At 31.5% G+C, this 19,621-nt stretch overlaps 1 protein-coding gene and 1 long non-coding RNA gene across 5 annotated transcripts; one reads left to right on the plus strand and one right to left on the minus strand.

Moving 5' to 3' along the window:
- Nucleotides 1–5,153: 5,153 nt before the first annotated feature.
- LOC104646469 (uncharacterized) lies at nucleotides 5,154–8,988 on the plus strand. Of its 4 annotated transcripts, none has more exons than XR_011220066.1 (3): nucleotides 5,171–5,340; nucleotides 5,479–7,534; nucleotides 8,708–8,988. It is a non-coding gene; the product is annotated as an uncharacterized lncRNA (long non-coding RNA). The 4 variants fall into 4 exon arrangements; XR_002027379.3 differs by lacking the exon at nucleotides 8,708–8,988 and having other exon boundaries at nucleotides 5,181–5,340; nucleotides 5,479–5,546; nucleotides 6,785–7,656; XR_011220067.1 differs by lacking the exon at nucleotides 8,708–8,988 and having other exon boundaries at nucleotides 5,181–5,340; nucleotides 5,479–5,546; nucleotides 6,972–7,656.
- Nucleotides 8,989–12,258: 3,270 nt separating this feature from the next.
- LOC138347279 (uncharacterized) lies at nucleotides 12,259–14,559 on the minus strand. Its single transcript, XM_069295174.1, has 2 exons — nucleotides 12,830–14,559; nucleotides 12,259–12,479 (listed from the first exon to the last, which is right to left on the minus strand). Exons 1-2 carry the CDS (start codon nucleotides 14,025–14,027, stop codon nucleotides 12,445–12,447), a joined length of 1,233 nt encoding a protein of 410 aa, XP_069151275.1. The 5' UTR covers nucleotides 14,028–14,559; the 3' UTR covers nucleotides 12,259–12,444.
- Between the last annotated feature and the right edge of the window lie 5,062 nt (nucleotides 14,560–19,621).

Raw genomic sequence — 19,621 nt, forward strand, 5'->3', positions numbered from 1 at the left:
ACCTGAATTGCCTAGTGTAAAAAGTATGACCCTTTTTTTACCCATGGTGACTACATGATTTTATAGAGATATGAGTTATCTGAACTGATGTTCGTCCCCAACTCGGTGCTCAATACTACTCCTAAAATATATTGACTCTTATGTTTTAAAATATACTTTTTCTATGAGTTGATATTATTGCTCAAACTTAGCTCAGAGGCTATCTTGGAAATCTCATTTTCCTGCTTGCTTCATTTTAGGAAGTTGTAGTTTTTTCTTAAAACTAGCCCAAAGGCTCTTTAAAAATCCCAACTTCCATTCTTGTTTAAATTTGAAAACATTTCTTCTAAACCTCTTTGGGAGTACATAGTCCCCATATACTTCTTTGAAGAAAGAAATTCAACTTTACTCTTTACTTAAATCAACTCTTAAGTCTTAAAAACAAAGTTAAATATTGCTAAAAACTCTTAAAAACTTTTAAGAACTTTGCTTTGACTTGCTCTTTAACTTCTAGACTTGACTTTTAATTTCTTTGAGTTTGATCTTAATTTTTCTTGAATTGGGTTATGGATTCAAGGTTCATGATCTCATTTTATGGATGATCTCATGATGTTTAGATGTACCTTATAGCGTTGGAATCAACTAAGAAACACAGGTACATCGCTTAGGAACTAGTACGAAAAAGTGGGGGAAAATATGGAGAATTGGTGTCTGTGGCGCTCCGAGGCGCCCTCAAATTAAAGAGAGCTAGGTGGGGTACTCTGGCTGGCGCGACGCCCCAAGGTCCTACAGAAAGAGATTGGTCTGTGGGGCTTTGAGAGGCGCGACACCCTAACCCCCTGACCAGTTGTTCTCAACTTTTCTCCTTCATTTTTCATCTCTTAACCTTCTAAACTTCCGTGGTTCTTGACCCAACACTTAGAATCATTAATAACACCAATATACAATAGATTCAACCCGAAATTACACACGAAAACATAAATCAAATAAACAAGAGACTTCAGCAACACAACCATCAAGAACTCAACTAATTTTCAACAACGTTGTTCAAGAACTTACATTTTTGTATTCTAACAAGTTAAATTCGTTGAATTGAAATAAGATTAGCGTGTGGGTGAACTAACCCAACACTATGTGATCTCACATACCTTTTTAGGGTTCACCGCTGACGAATTCCACGCTTAAGCTTTAGCGTTCTTGGAGATTCTTGATTTCTCTCCTCTTTTCTCTCTTCTCCAAGCCCTAGCATGAATTCTATTTTTCTAAATTGAACAAAGGTCTTGTTTTACCCCAAATAATTCCTAAAAACGAATCAATTTAATTAGGTAAGGAAAAGATAACTTTGCCCTTCCCGAATCCGGATTGGGATTTTCTTAATCCAACAACCCAACTTTCGAAAGGTATAACTCACTCATCCAAACTTGTAATTGCGCAAACACGGAGGGCGTTGGAAAGATTATTCCAAGCGCTTTCCAATCATATCTAGAGATAACCATAAATCATCCTGTGTTAGAAGCTATGTGCGTTTGAAGTTGACCATAAACTCACCTTTTAACTTACTTAAAATTTCCACATTTTCTTATTCTTTTCAAAAATAAGTATTTTAAAATTTTAAACTTTTTTCTAGTTCTTTCTAATTGTGAGATATTACATATAATTTTTGCATTATGAAAGTACAAGTTGATCAAAACATAGGATTCTAGACTCATTTTGAAGAAATATTCTTGAACGTTAAAATATTAAAAATGAGTATAACCTAGATAACTCTAAGGCTCAACAATGACTTGGTACATTAATGACAAATAATCTATGTCAAAAGACATATCTTTTGTAGGTGCAAATATTACTTGTATTAAGAGTAGGTTTTGTTTCATATTCTTCAAATTAAGCTTGCCAAAAATAGTCACAACTCACACAAAAATATTTAGAAGAGCTGAATGAAAAGGAAAAAAAAGAGAAAAAGATAAAAAGGACGAAAACTTTGTCCAATTGAGATCATATACATACAAAACGAAAAATGATCAATACCATTTTATGGAGACAACAAAACAACGAGAAAAAAACATACATTAAAGGGCATAAACTATGAGATATCCATTAACGATAACAAATCATTTTGACCAAAAAAGTTCTCGTGTTTAGAAATAACACACATCAAAAAAATTGACTAACACTTCAATCAAGTTCCAGTTCTTTAAGTACTCATAATATCCACTGATAAAATTTAGTGAAAATAGATAAAAACAACATAAAAATAAAAAGATATGGACATTCAAAGTTATTTACTCTTAAAGGATTTTCTGAAGAACACAAAATGTCATTCTTGTACGTAAGGAAATGATGTTGTTGATGAAGAAATTAGAGATTTGTAAGGGATTTTTTATTCTACCTTCAACAATTCTAGTATAGAAAACTTGCTCAAATACTCAATCAACGTTTGTTATTTAATCTGTACTAACAAATACTTATAACAATAATTTTTCAGAAACATAATTTTTTAAAGCGTGTACTAAACATATCAATTAATGATATAAACATAAATTGATACATGTAAAAAACATATCAAGATCCGTAACAATACAATGAAATAGAATGAAAAAATCTAGTCCACTAAATGCACAATGTCCCCTTGAGGAAATTATCCCCCTCTAGTATCCAATACTCAAGGAATATAACCTCTCAGGATAAAACGATTATATTTAACAGTGTATTGTACAAAAACAATGGAATGACTGAGTCATTCAATAGGAGAATAGTACACAATAATTCAAGTGTCCAGAAGAAGAAGTTAAATTTTTGTTGTTTTAAAATGAGAGGGAATTCCTCTATTTATAAACAACAAAAGGTAGTGTGAATAATTGTGTCTTATCGTAAATGTCACAATTTTTTTGAAAAAATACAACCCTTCAAAAAGGTCACAACCTTTCATAAAAAGTCACAACTTTTCATTAAAGTCGCAAATTTTCATAAAAGTCGCAACTTTTCATAAAATTTGTAATTTTTTCATAAAAGTCACAACTTTTCATAAAATTCACAACTTTTCATGAAATGAGAAGGCTAGTTCTGGAAATAGAATAAATTAAAAGGAAATTCTGGTTTGCGGTGGCACCACGTAGGCGGGTCTTATAACATCACATTAACATGGAAGATTATGGTAAAATTTAGAGGTTGTGAACGTTATATTCATTATGATGTATGCAGTGAAGGATTAACTATACATCATAGAGAAAATTTGAGACATCCATATTAATATTTCATAATCAAAAATCAATTGTTGTTGCTTTTGATGTCCAAACTATAGGGACATCAAGTCCATATTGGTATTCTTAGATCTAGAAAATGGTGAAATAGTTTCTTAATGACTTACTGCATATGGATATCATTTTTAGACGCTAGAAGGTTCCTAATCTGCCATGTAATATTTTTTGCTTCACTCAGACTGCCTCCTTTTGTCAATGAAATGACTTTAGCTTAGAATCGACTAATAGTAATCACATAAACTCAATAGTGGAAAAGTTGGGAGTAGATGACAAGTAGTTATAAGAATGAAATTCCTATGTTTAAAAGAGCAGGAGCATGGAGATGAAAACTGGTTCATTGTCTTCGCTTCTATTGAAATTGTCCAAGAAAATATATAGTGATTGAACGGTGGATGTTCTGTTTTCCTCGCCAATTCAAAGAAAAATAGTGTTCTTTCTTGAGTTAAATACACTTTATCTTATTTATACACATACAAATTACAATGAAATTAGATGTGACTTAATTTTTTTCATTATTCTGTAATCATTTTTCTTGATAGTTGTGTAACTAGAGAATCTAGCATTTCGATAACAGTAATGAATCCTTTGTTTACAAATTCAAGATATTAGGACATAATATCTACTCCTTAACAAAATGATAATTATAACATCTTATCATTTATCCTTCAATCAATCATCTTAAATATGATTTAATAATTTATCCTTTTGATTCCAAGAAGTGTTACACTTGATATTTTTGGGGAATCAAATGATCATCAACCGACGATATAAAATTTTATAATAAATAAATAATCATTGGTAAAGGGATGATAAATTTTAAAAGCTTGATCAGAGTGAACAAACATTCTTATTCTAACTTGTAGAATGTTCAACTATATTGTTTGCTTGACATAAATCATTGTAAATTTCCCAATTTAAATATATCATGAGTAATTATTAAAATGAAAAATTAAAGGTAGAATGTCTCATATAGGAAAATAATTCAACTTATTATATATACGTGAAAGGGAACATATTACATAAAACTATTAAGTTTTTTGGGTATTTTTTAAAAATCAACATACTGGAGTAATAAAGTTCAAATTGAAATTACAATTTCAGTAGAGAAAACTTGTGTGAATACTCAATTAACGCGTGTTGTTTAAGATGTACTAACAATTACTTGTAACAATAGTTTTGTAGAAACATAAACAACAGAATATAAAACAAACATATTAGGAACTGTAATATAATGAAAAAGAAAGAAAAAATTGAGCCAATTGAATGCAGAGTGTCCCTTTAATAAAATTATTCTCCTTTAGTACTCGAGGTTTAAATGAATAAATCCTCTCATGATAGAGCGATTCTATTCAGTAGTGTGTTGAAACAAAAATAATATTGAATTGTGCATAAGAAGAATTTCAAAATTTTAGTTACTATAAAATGAGATGAAATCCCTCTATTTATAGAAAACAAAAGATAGTGTGAACAAATATTTATTGTACCTTATGGAAAAGGTAATAACTCTTTGGAAAAGTTATAACCCTTCAGAAAGGGCACAACCTTTCATAAAAGTTGTAACTTTTCATAAAAGTCGCAACTAATTATAAAAGTTATAACTGTTCATAAAAGTTGCACCGTTTCGTAAAAGTCACAATTTCATAAAAGTCACAAATTTTCATGAAAAAGAAGACTAATTTTGGATATAAATAAATTTTAAAGAAAATTCCAGCTTGTGGTGATGCCACGTAGGCGAGCCTAGGATTCTCTTTTATGTAAATATATGATTTTAAATGTATTAGGAGTGATTAAGTGAAGAAAAATGTTATTTCCATGAATTGGTAAATATTTTCTTAATATATTATATTTATGTAAACTTTTCATTTAAAATTATACTATTGGGCTATACGGGCCTTTTATTATCTAGTATTTGAAGAGGGAGGAAACAATAAATATTTTTTCCCTTCCCTAAAAAACATCTCACATCATTCCATCCATAAATACCAACCTAAAGACTTTTATCACCCAAATTTTAGTCCATCACCCACATAGAAAACATCGAAAAGATCTCTCCTCTATCCATCAATTCATGTTCTTCATACACATATAAAACATAAAAAAGGTATGTCTTTATCCCTCAAATTCATAGATGCTTTAGATAGATTCATAAGAAATTAATAGCGCCTCTCTTCTATTTCAATTGTATATTCTAATAGTTGATTTTCAATTCAAATGATACATAATGCTTGTTTGTCATCAGATTCATCCGCAGAAAGCAAATTTTTGAGTGGTCAAAATCAAGAAATCGAGCATGTTACTTCTTGTCTGGTACGTCCACTTTTTTTCTTTTCTTTTTTTTAGGTGTGTTTTGAGATTATTTTTTGGTAAATTATTTAAGATTTCTCTGTGTTGCATAATTTTCCCTTTTCAAAAAATTGATTAGGTTCTTCTCTATTTTGGAATAAAATAATAGATTAAACTCTGTAATTCCCATATAAGCCTAATTTAATGGGAAATGTAACATCTTTAGTCACCCACTGGATTTTAATTTAACAAAAAATTGATATTTGATGGTCAATGAACAAATTACAACGGATTAAAATTATAGAATTGCTAGATTTCTTTAAAATATAATATAACTCTATGCTTCTTTCTTCTTTTTAGACTATTTTTGATGCATAACATTTCGATCGTAATATTAGGTCAATATTTAAGAAAAAATGTGCTCAAGGACAATTGAAAATGAAAAATCACATTCTACCAAACACTATATGATAAATCACATTATTGTAAGACTTACTTTACCTATATTAGATACTAATTCAAATTTACATTAAAACTAATTAATTTGACTTTTTTACATTTCTAAATCCAGTAGCATACTAAATTAAATCAAAGGAAACATAATCTTCTCTATATTTGGTCACACAAACAACACTTCCATGGTTCTTCTCCTCCTCCTCCTCCTGCTATAACAATATGTTTGATATTTATAAAAAATATTTTTCGAATAACTAATTAATTTGACTTTTGAACATTTCTAAATCCAGTAACATGCTAAATTGAATCAAAGGAAACATAATCTTCTCTATATTTGGTCACACAAACAACACTTCCATGTTCCTCCTCCTCCTCCTCCTTCTATAACAATATGTTTGATATTTATATAAAATATTTTATGAATATTTGTTGTGCTTGAAAATAACGGGGAGAAAGTCATAGTGGCGGAAGATATGTTTAGTGAAGAAGAGTTGCATGATATAAGTGTGTACAAGATGATTATTTCGAGGTTATATGTACCAACCTCATTTTGGCAATATTATTGTTAAACTTGAGATTTTTACTTCTGATGAACTCAAATTTTCTGTGAAGATTTATCCAACATATTCAACATTACACTTACCTTGTTTAGGTAGAAGAATTATTCGTGATCTATTCTATGCTTGAGTAACCATGTCAAACATAAATGAAATCTTATTTTATTTTTGGAAAGTACAAAAATAAATTTCATTGTAAGCACACAATGGAATCAACAATGTAAATTTAACACAAACATATAAATGAAGGCACAAAAAACGAAGTAAATTAAATTGGCGAATTAAGCTGCAAGTATAACACCAATTTTGCATAAAAAGGATTGGTGTAGCGCCATATAACCTGCAAGTGATTATCTCCTCTCTTCAACATACTTGTCTCACGTACCTCTTCTTTGTTAAACATATCAACCATTCACTTTGATAATATGGACAACAGACATGGAGTTCACAAGAGATGAACTTACAGTACCTATATTGGTAAAACTACCTGGACTTGATTTTAAATATTGGAGTTCAAAAAGGATTAAATAAAATTGATAGTCCAGTGGGAAAACCTTTAATGATGGACCAACACACAGAGAAGAAAGTTGGGTTAAACTTTGCAAGGCTGCTAATTGAAGTAGAGATGGATGTGGAAATATGGTTCAGCAAGAGTGTTGTATGATTGGAAGCCTTCCTTGTGTATACACTGCAAAAAGTACGGGCATAATGAAGGGGAATGTCGGAAGAAGAAGGATGCAAATGTGAATACAAGGGTGGGATGAGGAAAAGAAGGGCAGGAAGTCCAAGTTCGAGACGCAGCAACAAGGGAGAATGAAGTGGAAGGTTCAGCACAAAGGAATACATAAGGGGAAACAAAACATGACTACTCTAAATGGGAAGATAACACCTGTCCATACAAACCCAAGGAGGAAGACTCATAGTTCAAACATTTGCAACAATTGGAGATGAGCCATGAATTTCAAAATATTTTTGGCAAATATTACTTAGACTGAAAATGTGGGTGAAATTTCACCATGTGTTTGATCATAAATATCTATATATTTTTTAGAAAAATATGATTTATATCTATACGTTTTAAAAACTATCAAAATTAACCATAAGTTTATATTACAAGTCAATTGGATATTCATTGCAACAAATAATGAGTGTCAATGACACTAGAGCAATGTGGTAGCTTGAAGTGAGTCCAACAAACATCATTCCATATATCATGAAGTAGACAAAGCACATGACTTTGTTACTCTGAGCCGATTGTTCATCTTTTTCATCAACAACCATATCATCATTTTCATATTCACCGAATATTTCATGACTACTTTGATATTCACATAAAAAATTATACAATGCAACGCAAACACTAATATAGAGGGTGTTTTTGTAAAAGATAAGATTTGGAGTAAAATTTAAATTTTCAAAAACATCCCAAATAATGAGATTAGACCCAAATACTAGAAAAAACTAGTATTTGGGAATTCGGTATGTTTATAAAAAATATTTGTTTAAAAATGACAAATTGTATCGACAAATAACACTATTTGCCAAATTTTCACCCAAACAATATTTGAGAAAATTTTTGACAAATAGTGTTTGTCCATACAATTTACCAATTATATGACAAATATTTTTAGCAAATATCCCAAATTCTCAAATACTAGTTTTTTCTAGTATTTGGGCCAAATCTCATCTATTTGAGATCTTTTGAAAAATGAAATTTTACTTCAAACTTTTATCTTTTACAAAAATACCCTCTATAGTAGTTGCTTACGTTGAATTATATAATTTTTTACGTTAACATCAAAGTAGTGATGAAATATTCAGTGAATATTAATGATGGTATGATTGTTGATGAAAATGATAAACAATCGGTTCATGATAACAAAGTCATGTTATTTGTCTACTTCACGATGTATGGAATGATGCGTGTCGCACTCGCTCCAAATCACCACATTGCTCTAATGTCACGAACACTATTAATTATTATTGGAATGAAAATCCATTTGACTTTTAATAAAAACTTATGGTTAGTTTTGATAATTTTTACGACTTAATGAGTATAAATAATATTCTTCTAAAAAGGTGAAATGTATTTCAAAAAAGCTTGGAGTAAATTTTTTCAAAGAGGACATTTGTTGAAACAGATTAATGCTACAATGATATCTTTAATTCCAGAAGTTCCTGTCCCCCAAAATGCCAGCCAATAAAGACCAATATCATGTTGTCATGTGCTTTATAAGATCATCTCAAAGCTGATATGTTCAAGACTGAAAGAAGTATTTGGATGCTTGGAAGCTGAGAATGAAGCCGCATTTGTACTTTAAAATATCACTTATCCATGAAGAAAATAATTCTTACCTCAAAATACTTTATTTTACTGTATTGTGTTATATCAAGAAAATTGTACACTTCTTATTGATTACAATACATGCAATTTTATAGAGTTTATCTTTAAATGTTTATTATTTTATCAACAGTGATGAAATCATCAATACAAGATGATGAAGCCAGCAATTCAAGCTGGAAGCTGGAAGCTAATCTCATTCCTCCATTAATGGAGGTAGAGCTTCTGATAGCATGAAGGAAGAAGATGGAATTTTCTGTATTGAATGCATATGTAAAGCATTACATTAGATGTGTATATATACACATCAATGAGTAGTAACAAATCACAAAAACAGAAATACAAAACATGTGATCTATAACTAACTACCCATGTGAATTATAACTAACTATAACTAACTACTTGAAAGTTGAGTTTGACTAACTAACTAACTAACAAATTGATAACTAACTCACACTAAACAAGCTAGTTTTATCACCCCCCTCAAGTTGGAAGTGAGCCATTCACAGACAACTTGTTCATCAGATGAGAATGTTTAACACCAGTCAATGCCTTAGTGAAAACATCAGCCAGCTGGGATTCTGTTGAGACATATTGGAGTGTAATCAGTCCTTCTTGGAGCTTTGTCCTGACAAAATGACAATCAACTTCTATGTGTTTGGTTCGTTCATGAAACACTGGATTCTTGGCAATGTGCACTGCTGCTTGGCTATCACAAAATACTTGTATAGGCAAAGGTATTGTTACTGAGAGTTCACCAAGTAGTCTTTCTAGCCACACTACTTCTCCTACTACCTGTCTTATGGCCCTGTATTCTGCTTCTGCTGAAGATAATGACACTGTAGGCTGTTTCTTGGACTTCCAACTGATAGGGCTATCTCCCATGAGGACCAAATAACCACTCACTGACTTCCTTGAATCAAGACAGGAGGCCCAATCTGAGTCACAGTAGGCACTGATGATGGTATCAGGTTTATTACTGATAAAAACTCCCAATGTAGGATCACTTTGTAGGTATCTGAGTACATGGTAAGCTGCCTTTAAATGAGGTTCTCTAGGAGACTGCATGAATTGACTGAGATGTTGGACACTATATGCTATATCCATTCTTGTATTAGCAAGAAAATTAAGCTTGCCTACTAATTTTCTGTAGTAAGTAGGATCTGGTAGTAACTTTCCTTCTGTAAGTCTTAGTTTCTCAGTAGGATCTAATGGTGAAGTAGTAGCCTTGTAATTTATAGACTCAAATTCCTTCAAGAGATCAAGAGTAAACTTCCTTTGTGAAACAAGGACACCATCCTGTCTGTACAGTATCTCCAATCCAAGAAAGTAATGCAGCCTTCCTAAATCTTTTATTCTAAATTTCTCATGCAAGAAGAGTTTCAAAGATTCAATCTCCTTCATATCAGTACCAGTCAAGATAATGTCATCAACATATACAACCACAAATACTAAGGAGTGACCATTTTTCTTGTAAAATAGTGAGTAATCACTGTCTGAATGAGTATAACCCTTTGAGCAAAGACTATCAGCTAGTTTCTCATACCACTGTCTACTAGCTTGTTTCAGACCATATAAGGACTTCTTCAATTTGCATACCATATCATTGCTGTCCACTACCAGTCCTGGAGGTAAAGCCATGTATACTTCTTCATTCAAATCACCATGTAGGAAGGCATTATTTACATCCAATTGATACAAGTCCCAGCCCTTCTTAACTGCTAATGAGATTAGTGTTCTGACTGTAGTCATCTTTACCACAGGTGAGAAGGTTTCATTATAGTCTATTCCTGCTTGTTGAGTGTATCCTTTTACCACTAGTCTAGCTTTGAACCTCTCTATGCTCCCATCTACCTTATGTTTAATCTTATACACCCATTTACATCCAATAACATTCTTTTCTTTTGGCAACTTAACTAGTTCCCAAGTATTATTAGTGTGCAGTGCATCAAACTCTTGTTTCATTGCTGCTTGCCAGGCTGGATTCAAGCTTGCCTCTTCATAAGATGTAGGCTCAATATCATGTGAAACATTATGGATAAACTGCTGACTTTCAGGACATAATGTAGAGAAGCATATATGATCAGGATGATTTGTGAAAGATGTGAGTGAATGTTGAGAATCAGTGACATTATTTATAGGTGAAGAGGAGTGTAGCTTAGGTAATGAATAGCTATAGTCTTTTAAGTAGTTTGGAGGATGACAAGATCTAGTTGTCCTTCTAGGTGTAAGAACAGATGCATTTGGTCCAGTAGGAGCTGTGACAGGTATATTTGGCTCAGTAGAAGGTGCTGTAGATTCTGTTACAGGTATATTTTCAGGTATGGGAACTTGATCATAGGTGACTTCATTCAGTGTGTGTTGACTCAACATCTCATCATCAATAAAGGTATTTGTTTTACTAGACATACAAGGCAACTTATCAGAGTGATGAACAAGGCATTGCAATATGAAATCAAAAGTAGAACCAGCAGGAGTAATGACAAAAGGAAGAATATTTTCATAGAAAGAGACATCTCTAGACACATGAATCCTCTTGGTAGCCAAGTTTAAGACCTTGTACCCTTTTGTGTTAAAGGGATATCCAACAAAAATATGAGGTACAGTTCTAGGCTCAAACTTATCCTTGTGAGTTTTTAAAGTAGTTGGAAAACAAAGACATCCAAAATTTTTAAGATGTGAGTAAAAAGGCTTTTTTTGATATAACAGTTCATATGGAGACTTCCCTTGAAGTAGTTTAGTGGGCAATCTATTAACCAAATAAGTGGCAGTTAATACACACTCTCCCCAATACCTCATAGGTATTTTTGATTGAAATAACAGTGCCCTTGCTGTCTCAAGAAGGTACTTGTGTTTCCTCTCTACTACCCCATTTTGTTGTGGTGTGTAGGGACAAGATTTCTGGTGTATTATGCCTTTTTCTTGGAAGAAACATGTTGCCTCAGTACTAGAAAATTCTAATCCATTATCAGACCTGATAGTTTTCAATCTAGTGTGGAACTGATTTTCTATTAGGGATATGAAGGCTTTTATAGTACAAAGAGCATTGCTTTTACACCTAATAAGTTGTGTCCAAGTAGCTCTACTGTAATCATCTACCATAGTCAAGAAATAGTGATATCCATCATGTGTTGGTACATTATAGGGTCCCCACAAGTCAACATGCAGCAACTCAAATATTGAACTGGTCATAGTAACACTTTCTGGAAATGGCATTCTAGTTTGTCTAGCCATTGGACAAATTGTACAAGTGAAAGGTTGTTTGTTGGAAAACTTTAGAGGTATGGTAGATATGCTCTTCATTTTCACAAATGGTACATGTCCTAGCCTAGCATGCCATAAGAACTCATTGTCTTGATTGAAAGAAAAATGAGCAGCTGAGTTAGAAATCTTATCATTGGAACAAACCTTTTTATTGATTGTATGAGAATGTTTTGTATTAGGTAGTGATGGTGCTTTACAGTAGTTCATAAAGGAAACAGATTGAAACTTCTGTTGGGAACCAGTATCATCATTTACAGATGGAATGTGACACTTTGAACAAAAAAGATACAAACCACTCCTTGCTTTACCAAGTGCCAGAGGGCTCTTCAGAGAAGGGCCCTGCAGTAAACAAGAGCTATTGTTAAAACTGACTATTCCTCTGAGTTGGTTGGCTAAACAATAGACTGATATTAGATTGAACTTGAATCTAGGTATATACAATACTTTATACAGAGTTAATGTTGAATTCAAACACACATCACCAATTTTAGTCACTTTAACCTTGTATCCATTTGGTAATGTGATTAAGAAGGGATAAGGTAGAGGCTTAAGGTTTATGAGATTGTGTTTTGTGTAGGTCATATGGTGAGATGCTCCTGAGTCAATGATCCAAGAGCCAGCAGTTAATCTTTCACATTTACATGACACATCACTTATCTTACTTATAGAAGAATGACAAGCAAGTATACCTGCTAGACTTGCAGCTCCACTTGACACATTGTTTGAATATTCAGACTCATTTCCAAGCAAGTTGAGCAATTGCTCATATTGACTCTTTGATAGATTCACTGGCATTTGTTTTCCCTGCTCAAAACTCTCTTCACACTTGTAACTATCACCCTCAGAGGTATGTACATTTGCTGCAGATCCTCTTCCTCTTCCTCTTGAATTTTTTGTGTTGGTTGGATAGCCATGAAGTTTGTAACATCTATCTTTGACATGTCCAGTTCGTTTACAATACTCACAAAACATATTTGATCTGTTACCAGCATTAGAGTTTCCCCTATAGGCATTAGTGTTGTTGAAATTTCCAGCATTGTTATTGTTAAAACTGCCAGTGTTGTTGTAACTTCCATTTCCCCTACCTATGCCTCCTTTATAAGAACTAGAATTTGTTGAATTACTTTGAGACAACATAGATGCATTAAGTGAACTGGACTCCAAAGCCATATGATTTGAAGGCTTCATTTCTCTCTGCCTCTCTTCCTGTGACAGGATAGCAAATGCCTGTGCCATTGTAGGCAAAGTAGCCATCATGAGGATGTTCCCTCGCACAGCAGTGTACATCTCATTTAAGCCCATCAAGAAGTGTATAAGTCTTCTGTCCTGTTCAGCTTTATACAGTTTTACCTTTCCTCCACAAGTACACACACAACTACATTGTGAATTCACATCAATTGCACTCATTTCCTCCCACAATTTCTTCATCTTTGTATAATAACCTGTGATGTCTAGAATGCCTTGTATCAAATCATTTATCTCCTTCTGCAACTGATATAGCTTACAGCCATTAGTCTGATCATATCTATCCTCCAATTCCTCCCACAATTCCTTAGCATTGTTCACATATTGCAGACTATCTCGTAGCTCTGGGGAGAGGGAGTTTAGAACCCAAGATGTCACCATATCATCACACCTCTCCCACTGCATGAATGATGGATCTGTAAAGCTTGGTTTCACAATTTTACCATTGATGAATCCAGTTTTATTCTTAACGGACAATGCTCTAAGGGCTGCTCTTCTCCATGATCTGTAACTGGTCCCATCAAACACCATAGGAACCAAGGTAGAAGTAGCATTTTCAGAAGGATGCAGATAGAAAGGGCTGTTAAAATCTGGTCGTTTTAAGGAGTTACTAGCATTCACATCAGTTGAAGTATCACCCATGAAGAATGAATTGATATTCAACAAATGGAAAATCTATGAATCAGCAACAAGTAACTAACCAAATCAAACAAAAACAGAGAACAACAAAAAAAACAAAAGAGAACAGAAGAGAAGAACAAACAAGTATGATCAGTGGGTCGATTAATCAATTAGATCGAAAAAGAAATCTAGTATGAGTAACCTTGCTCTGATACCATGATGAAATCATCAATACAAGATGATGAAGCCAGCAATTCAAGCTGGAAGCTGGAAGCTAATCTCATTCCTCCATTAATGGAGGTAGAGCTTCTAATAGCATGAAGGAAGAAGAGGGAATTTTCTGTATTGAATGCATATGTAAAGCATTACATTAGATGTGTATATATACACATCAATGAGTAGTAACAAATCACAAAAACAGAAATACAAAACATGTGATCTATAACTAACTACCCATGTGAATTATAACTAACTATAACTAACTACTTGAAAGTTGAGTTGACTAACTAACTAACTAACAAATTGATAACTAACTCACACTAAACAAGCTAGTTTTATCAAACAGTTTATATTATTCTAATAAATCATATAAATTGTTGAATTACTAAATATGCAATTTATACCATGTTGATCTTTTTAATGCCTTTTGGTTTCTTATTGTTTATGGTACTAAATTATCTAAAAGGACATGCAAATCGGCTTGATTACTAGATCAAGTTATTTTCTCGATTATTGTATACAATATCTGAAATTAAGTCATAATATTTTTTTATCATATAAAATGTTATTAAGAATAATGTGCTAATTCATTTTAATTTTCATAAAAATAAGGTAATTAGTTTCAATTATTAAAAACTTGCATAGACACTCAATAGTCAATACTGTATCTAAGATTTGTTTGGCTATGTAATTCTTTATCTGTTCTTTTTCGGTTTCTCATTTGTACCCTGCCCACGACATAATATACATGATTTATTATAAATGCTACACACTTTTATTCTAATCACTGTTAAAAATTATTGTTCTTTCATGTAAAAAAAATCAAGATCAGGGGCTAACCAATCTCAAGTGGTCCTTATTAGATGGGTCTCTCAAATTGACTCTTCCTAAAGAGTCCCACGATCGCCAAGATTTGTCGGAGGAATTTGAGGAAATGCAAATGGCAGTTGTATTCGAATATTCAAGCGCAGGGTTGAAGAGAAGGCGAGTCTTCTTAACTACATACATACAATTGAGATTTATTTTTTCCTGTGACTTTTGAATTGATACGATTGAAATATATATGATTCAGATTTGCTTCTTTTCACATTATCTTAACTGTTCTTATGTTTTCCAATTATCTTTCATTTTAAGACATTTATTTACGGAAAAAGAACATCTTTTGAGTTCTCGAATAAATGGAACAATCTCGCCGCCCTGATAGTGTGTTAGTTATTCTAGGTCTTTCGTTGCCTTAAGGTTCCATAATTAAAAAGTAAATTAATATGTACTTTGTGTTAGTTTACAGAAATAACCATAGCTTTAACCACATGATATTAGTTGATCTTAATGGATACTTTATAACTATTCGGATTTGACATTTGATTAGCTTTAGCCTAATAGTTAAGCTATAAATCAGGAGTTCGTTGCATGAGGTTGTACATTATTTTGCTTTCTACTAATCTATATATTTTTTCTGTGGCAAATGAAGACCATGACAATATTTATGCCTGTCCCACCCGCAACAACCTTTTCGGAATTTTATCCTTAAGATAAAAATGTTATTGTCATAGGAATGGACAACTCCTACATCCAGATATATAATGTTCGAATTAACGAGGTTGAGCTATTTAGACATTTTTTATCGTATAAATTCACATTTGACTCCCCGATCCTTCAATAGTGTCTCAGGAAGAGTTGACTTTTTCACAATCTGAAGAAGGTCCTGACTCCAATAAGCAAGAAATTATTCAATCTGTGAGCTCACTTACTGATAAAGGTCGAACAAAAAGGCGTAAGGGGGTTGATGGTGCTACTGCAGGAGCTATATTCAAGATAGCTATTGCTTCAAGACTTGGTTCACCAGAGCGTTGGATGAATAGTATCAATGAATTTGAATATTTTGTCCCAAGTAATATATTCACAATTTCTTTTCATATTGTAGTTAAAAAGTATTGTAATATCAAAGATGTATATACAAGTATATTATTGATGATTATGACTACTTCACACATACAAATGAAAGTGATATGTTCTACCCATGTTGGTACATAAGAAAATTATTGTTAATGAATTTTCTTAGTGATGTTTGACTATCAAGTTCAATTATATCATTCTCATTATTTCATAAATTTCTTTCCTCCAAAAAGATAATTAACTGCTTGATATGCTGAAGTCTAAAATTTTCTTCATACATGATCGAAAGTATGTGAAATAAAATAACTCTAAAACTAATTTATGTATGGTAGAGAAAACCTTTGAGGTCTATATATTTGCTCAAAAGTTTGATCTTCTTATTTGTGAGTGAAATTTAATTTTAAAGGCTCACCCTACTTATTTTCGTATTTATGTAGGTTACAGTAAAATATGATGTTCTTGTAAACTACTTGACCCAGAGGATTATGATATCGTGTTTGGAGTTGTATTGTCATATGTCTCTTTTCTAGTTCCTAAAATTTTATTTTACTGAGATAGATATGTTTGTTTAGAGGAAATAAAAAAAAAGTCAAACTACTGAGCTTCAGAGATTTTGGATGATTGGTGTGTGTGTATATACACGCACACACATCTATACGTACTATTATTTTGTATTGATATTGAAAATGTCTAAATGGTTTTCTTTAATATAAATTTATGTTGTTTGGATTCTTTAAAAATATCAATGAAAATGTTAACGGGTAAATATTAAATTTGTCAAAAATAGTGTATTTTTGAAGAATCCTACTTGAGTGAGCCATCTAAATTGAAAAATTCATGCTACTAAGGTATAACTGAAGTACACATCAAGTATTTTACATATATATTGAGAATCTTCTAGAATCTATCATGTTTGGTACGATATACATAAGCTAAACAATTTTAACGTTTATGTTTCTCCATGTGTTACAACTTACTCTTCTATTCCTCCTTTCATTTTGTACCGCGATCCTTCATTACTATATAACTGTGATAAATATCTTAAAATTTACTACGATCGAAAATATAAATATTGAGCCCATGTTTAGCACAGACTTTGTCCATCTAGTGTTAATGCAAATGATACTTGTAATTTTATTAAATATCTCTTATAAAATTATCACATGCAGTTTTACAAAATATTGGAGGTAGAAGATACTTACCTCTTGGGCAACTTTCAGCTACCCAATTCAATATTTTGTATTTGTATGGTGTTAATACAATTATTCAAACGTATAGTTAATAATTTGATGGTAATCAGCGCAACTAACCAAATTAGAAGTTTTTTTTAAAAATGTTATAAAACAAAATAAACAGATTATTACAAATTGTGACGATTATATGATTTTCTTTCTAGTGTAGTTAAGAATAACAAAAATTATTTTATTTTCAAGAAAGTAGTTCAAAAGAATTTTTTTTAAATAATAATATTTTAGATTTTAGTGGAATTTATTTTGATTATTTTGAAAGAATACAAATAATTAATAACAGAATAGAGAGAATCATGGAACAAAAAAATTCAAAAAAGGTAAAAGAGATGTTAAATACAAATTAGTTACATTTTGAAAAGAGCATAAATATATAGCCATCTTTTTGTCGAGCGTTTTTCCTTTCTTCCTAAGAACATAAAAAAATTACAATAATTTAGTTTGTCTTTCGAACCATTCATCTGATAACTTTCAAAGCTTCTTCAAGTTGAATATGACATATTTTTTGAATGGAATTTTTCAAAATTGACAACAATAAATTGTCGCATTCAGTGAACAATCGAAAGACAGTGAGGTATATTTTCAAATTTTTCATTTTTTGGATGAGATATTCATATATGTCGAGTACAAGAGTGTTGTTTTTTTCATATTGAATAAGTGAAACCTTTATATGTATTGGGATTTATAGCTTTTTCCGGATATTTTGTATTCAAATTATGATGTATAACGAAGTTTAGTAGCTGTTTTTTCTGTTTGAATGCATACAATGATTTGTATCCCATTAAGTTTATGTAACTAATTGATCATGAACTATATGTTTGTAATGATCCGGTAAGTTATTTTTGAAAATTTTGAACTATTCGTTTAACTTGAGTTAATTAATAAATGGGTAATTGTAGATAATTGAATTAATCGATAGTTAGTGGGTTATCATTTGTGCAAGACCCTATACCATTAGGGACATGTACTAAAAATAAGTTAGTGGATTTTGTTAGTTTTAATAAACAATTAATTTAGAAAAAAAAAGAAGAGTTAAAAAATATAGTAGAAAATGGAGAATAACAGAAGCGACATCGAACGAAAGACTACGAAATTGCTTCAAGTAACCTTTTGGTGAAACTTCAATTCTGTCTGTTTAAAATGATTTTTGCATATATGCATATATATTAGATAGGAAGAATAATGAATTTACCCTTAAAATTTTAGGTATGATAGGTGCAGAGTATTGTTTTGTGTAACCTAAATTCTTTTACCATTAATGACTATCAGTAAAATAATGATTTGGCAATGAGTGACCTTTTTAGGATTAATCATTAGCAAATCAGGAATAGATTTTTAGAGGAAATAAAGTACTCTGTCCCTATTTAGTTGTTCACTTTAGAAGTGACACATATATTAAGGCACCAATTATTATCATAGTTTAGTTACAATTTTACCCTTAACTTTAAAGATTATGCAACTCTCAACATATAATAAATGTATTTTCTTGTTCCAAAAAGCATGCAACTTAGTAATACTAGAAATTTTCTAGAATTAATTTAGGGGCATTTTAGGAAAAAAATATTGTCCTTTCTTGATTTGTTAAAATGGACAAATAAATAGAGACAGATATAAAAGGAAATATGGACAAATAAACAGGAACAGAGGGAGTATTATTTTGTGGGTATTGTATTGTGAATCACTGAATTGGCAAACTGTTCAACGTGATGGATTTTGGTAGGAAAATTATCATTCAATCATTGGCTAATCACATTGCGAATGATTGATGCATGGTAATAAATGACAATAAGAGGAAGGTTACTAATAATTACGTTCTGTAAGTTACACATTTGGATCAAGTTATCGTTGCCACTGGTTTTTGTAACTAGTGGCTTCGATTCAATAATTTTTGTAACCCGTATTTGTTTAGAGGTTTACTTGTGTTCGTTAAGAACGGTGATAAGCGCGTCATGCAGAATCTTATAATTTTCAAATTATACTGCTGATAAATTAGATAACAAAAACTTATACTAAAAATCAAAAAATTATTATATCAAAACTAATATAAAGAAAAACTGTGAAACTTTAGACAGAATGAATCTCCTATAAACAAGACTCTTACACGACTACATTATGGATGTTATTATTATTGTGTTAGAAGAAACAAACCTATATTTATAGAGTCTTAAAACCTTTTCTAACTAGAAAAACAGTAGCTACAACAAAACTTTTTTCTAAAAGGAAAGAACAAACAAAATATAAAAGAATATTATA

This window comes from Solanum lycopersicum, chromosome 3, assembly GCF_036512215.1.
Source record: "Solanum lycopersicum chromosome 3, SLM_r2.1".
NCBI lineage: Eukaryota > Viridiplantae > Streptophyta > Magnoliopsida > Solanales > Solanaceae > Solanum > Solanum lycopersicum.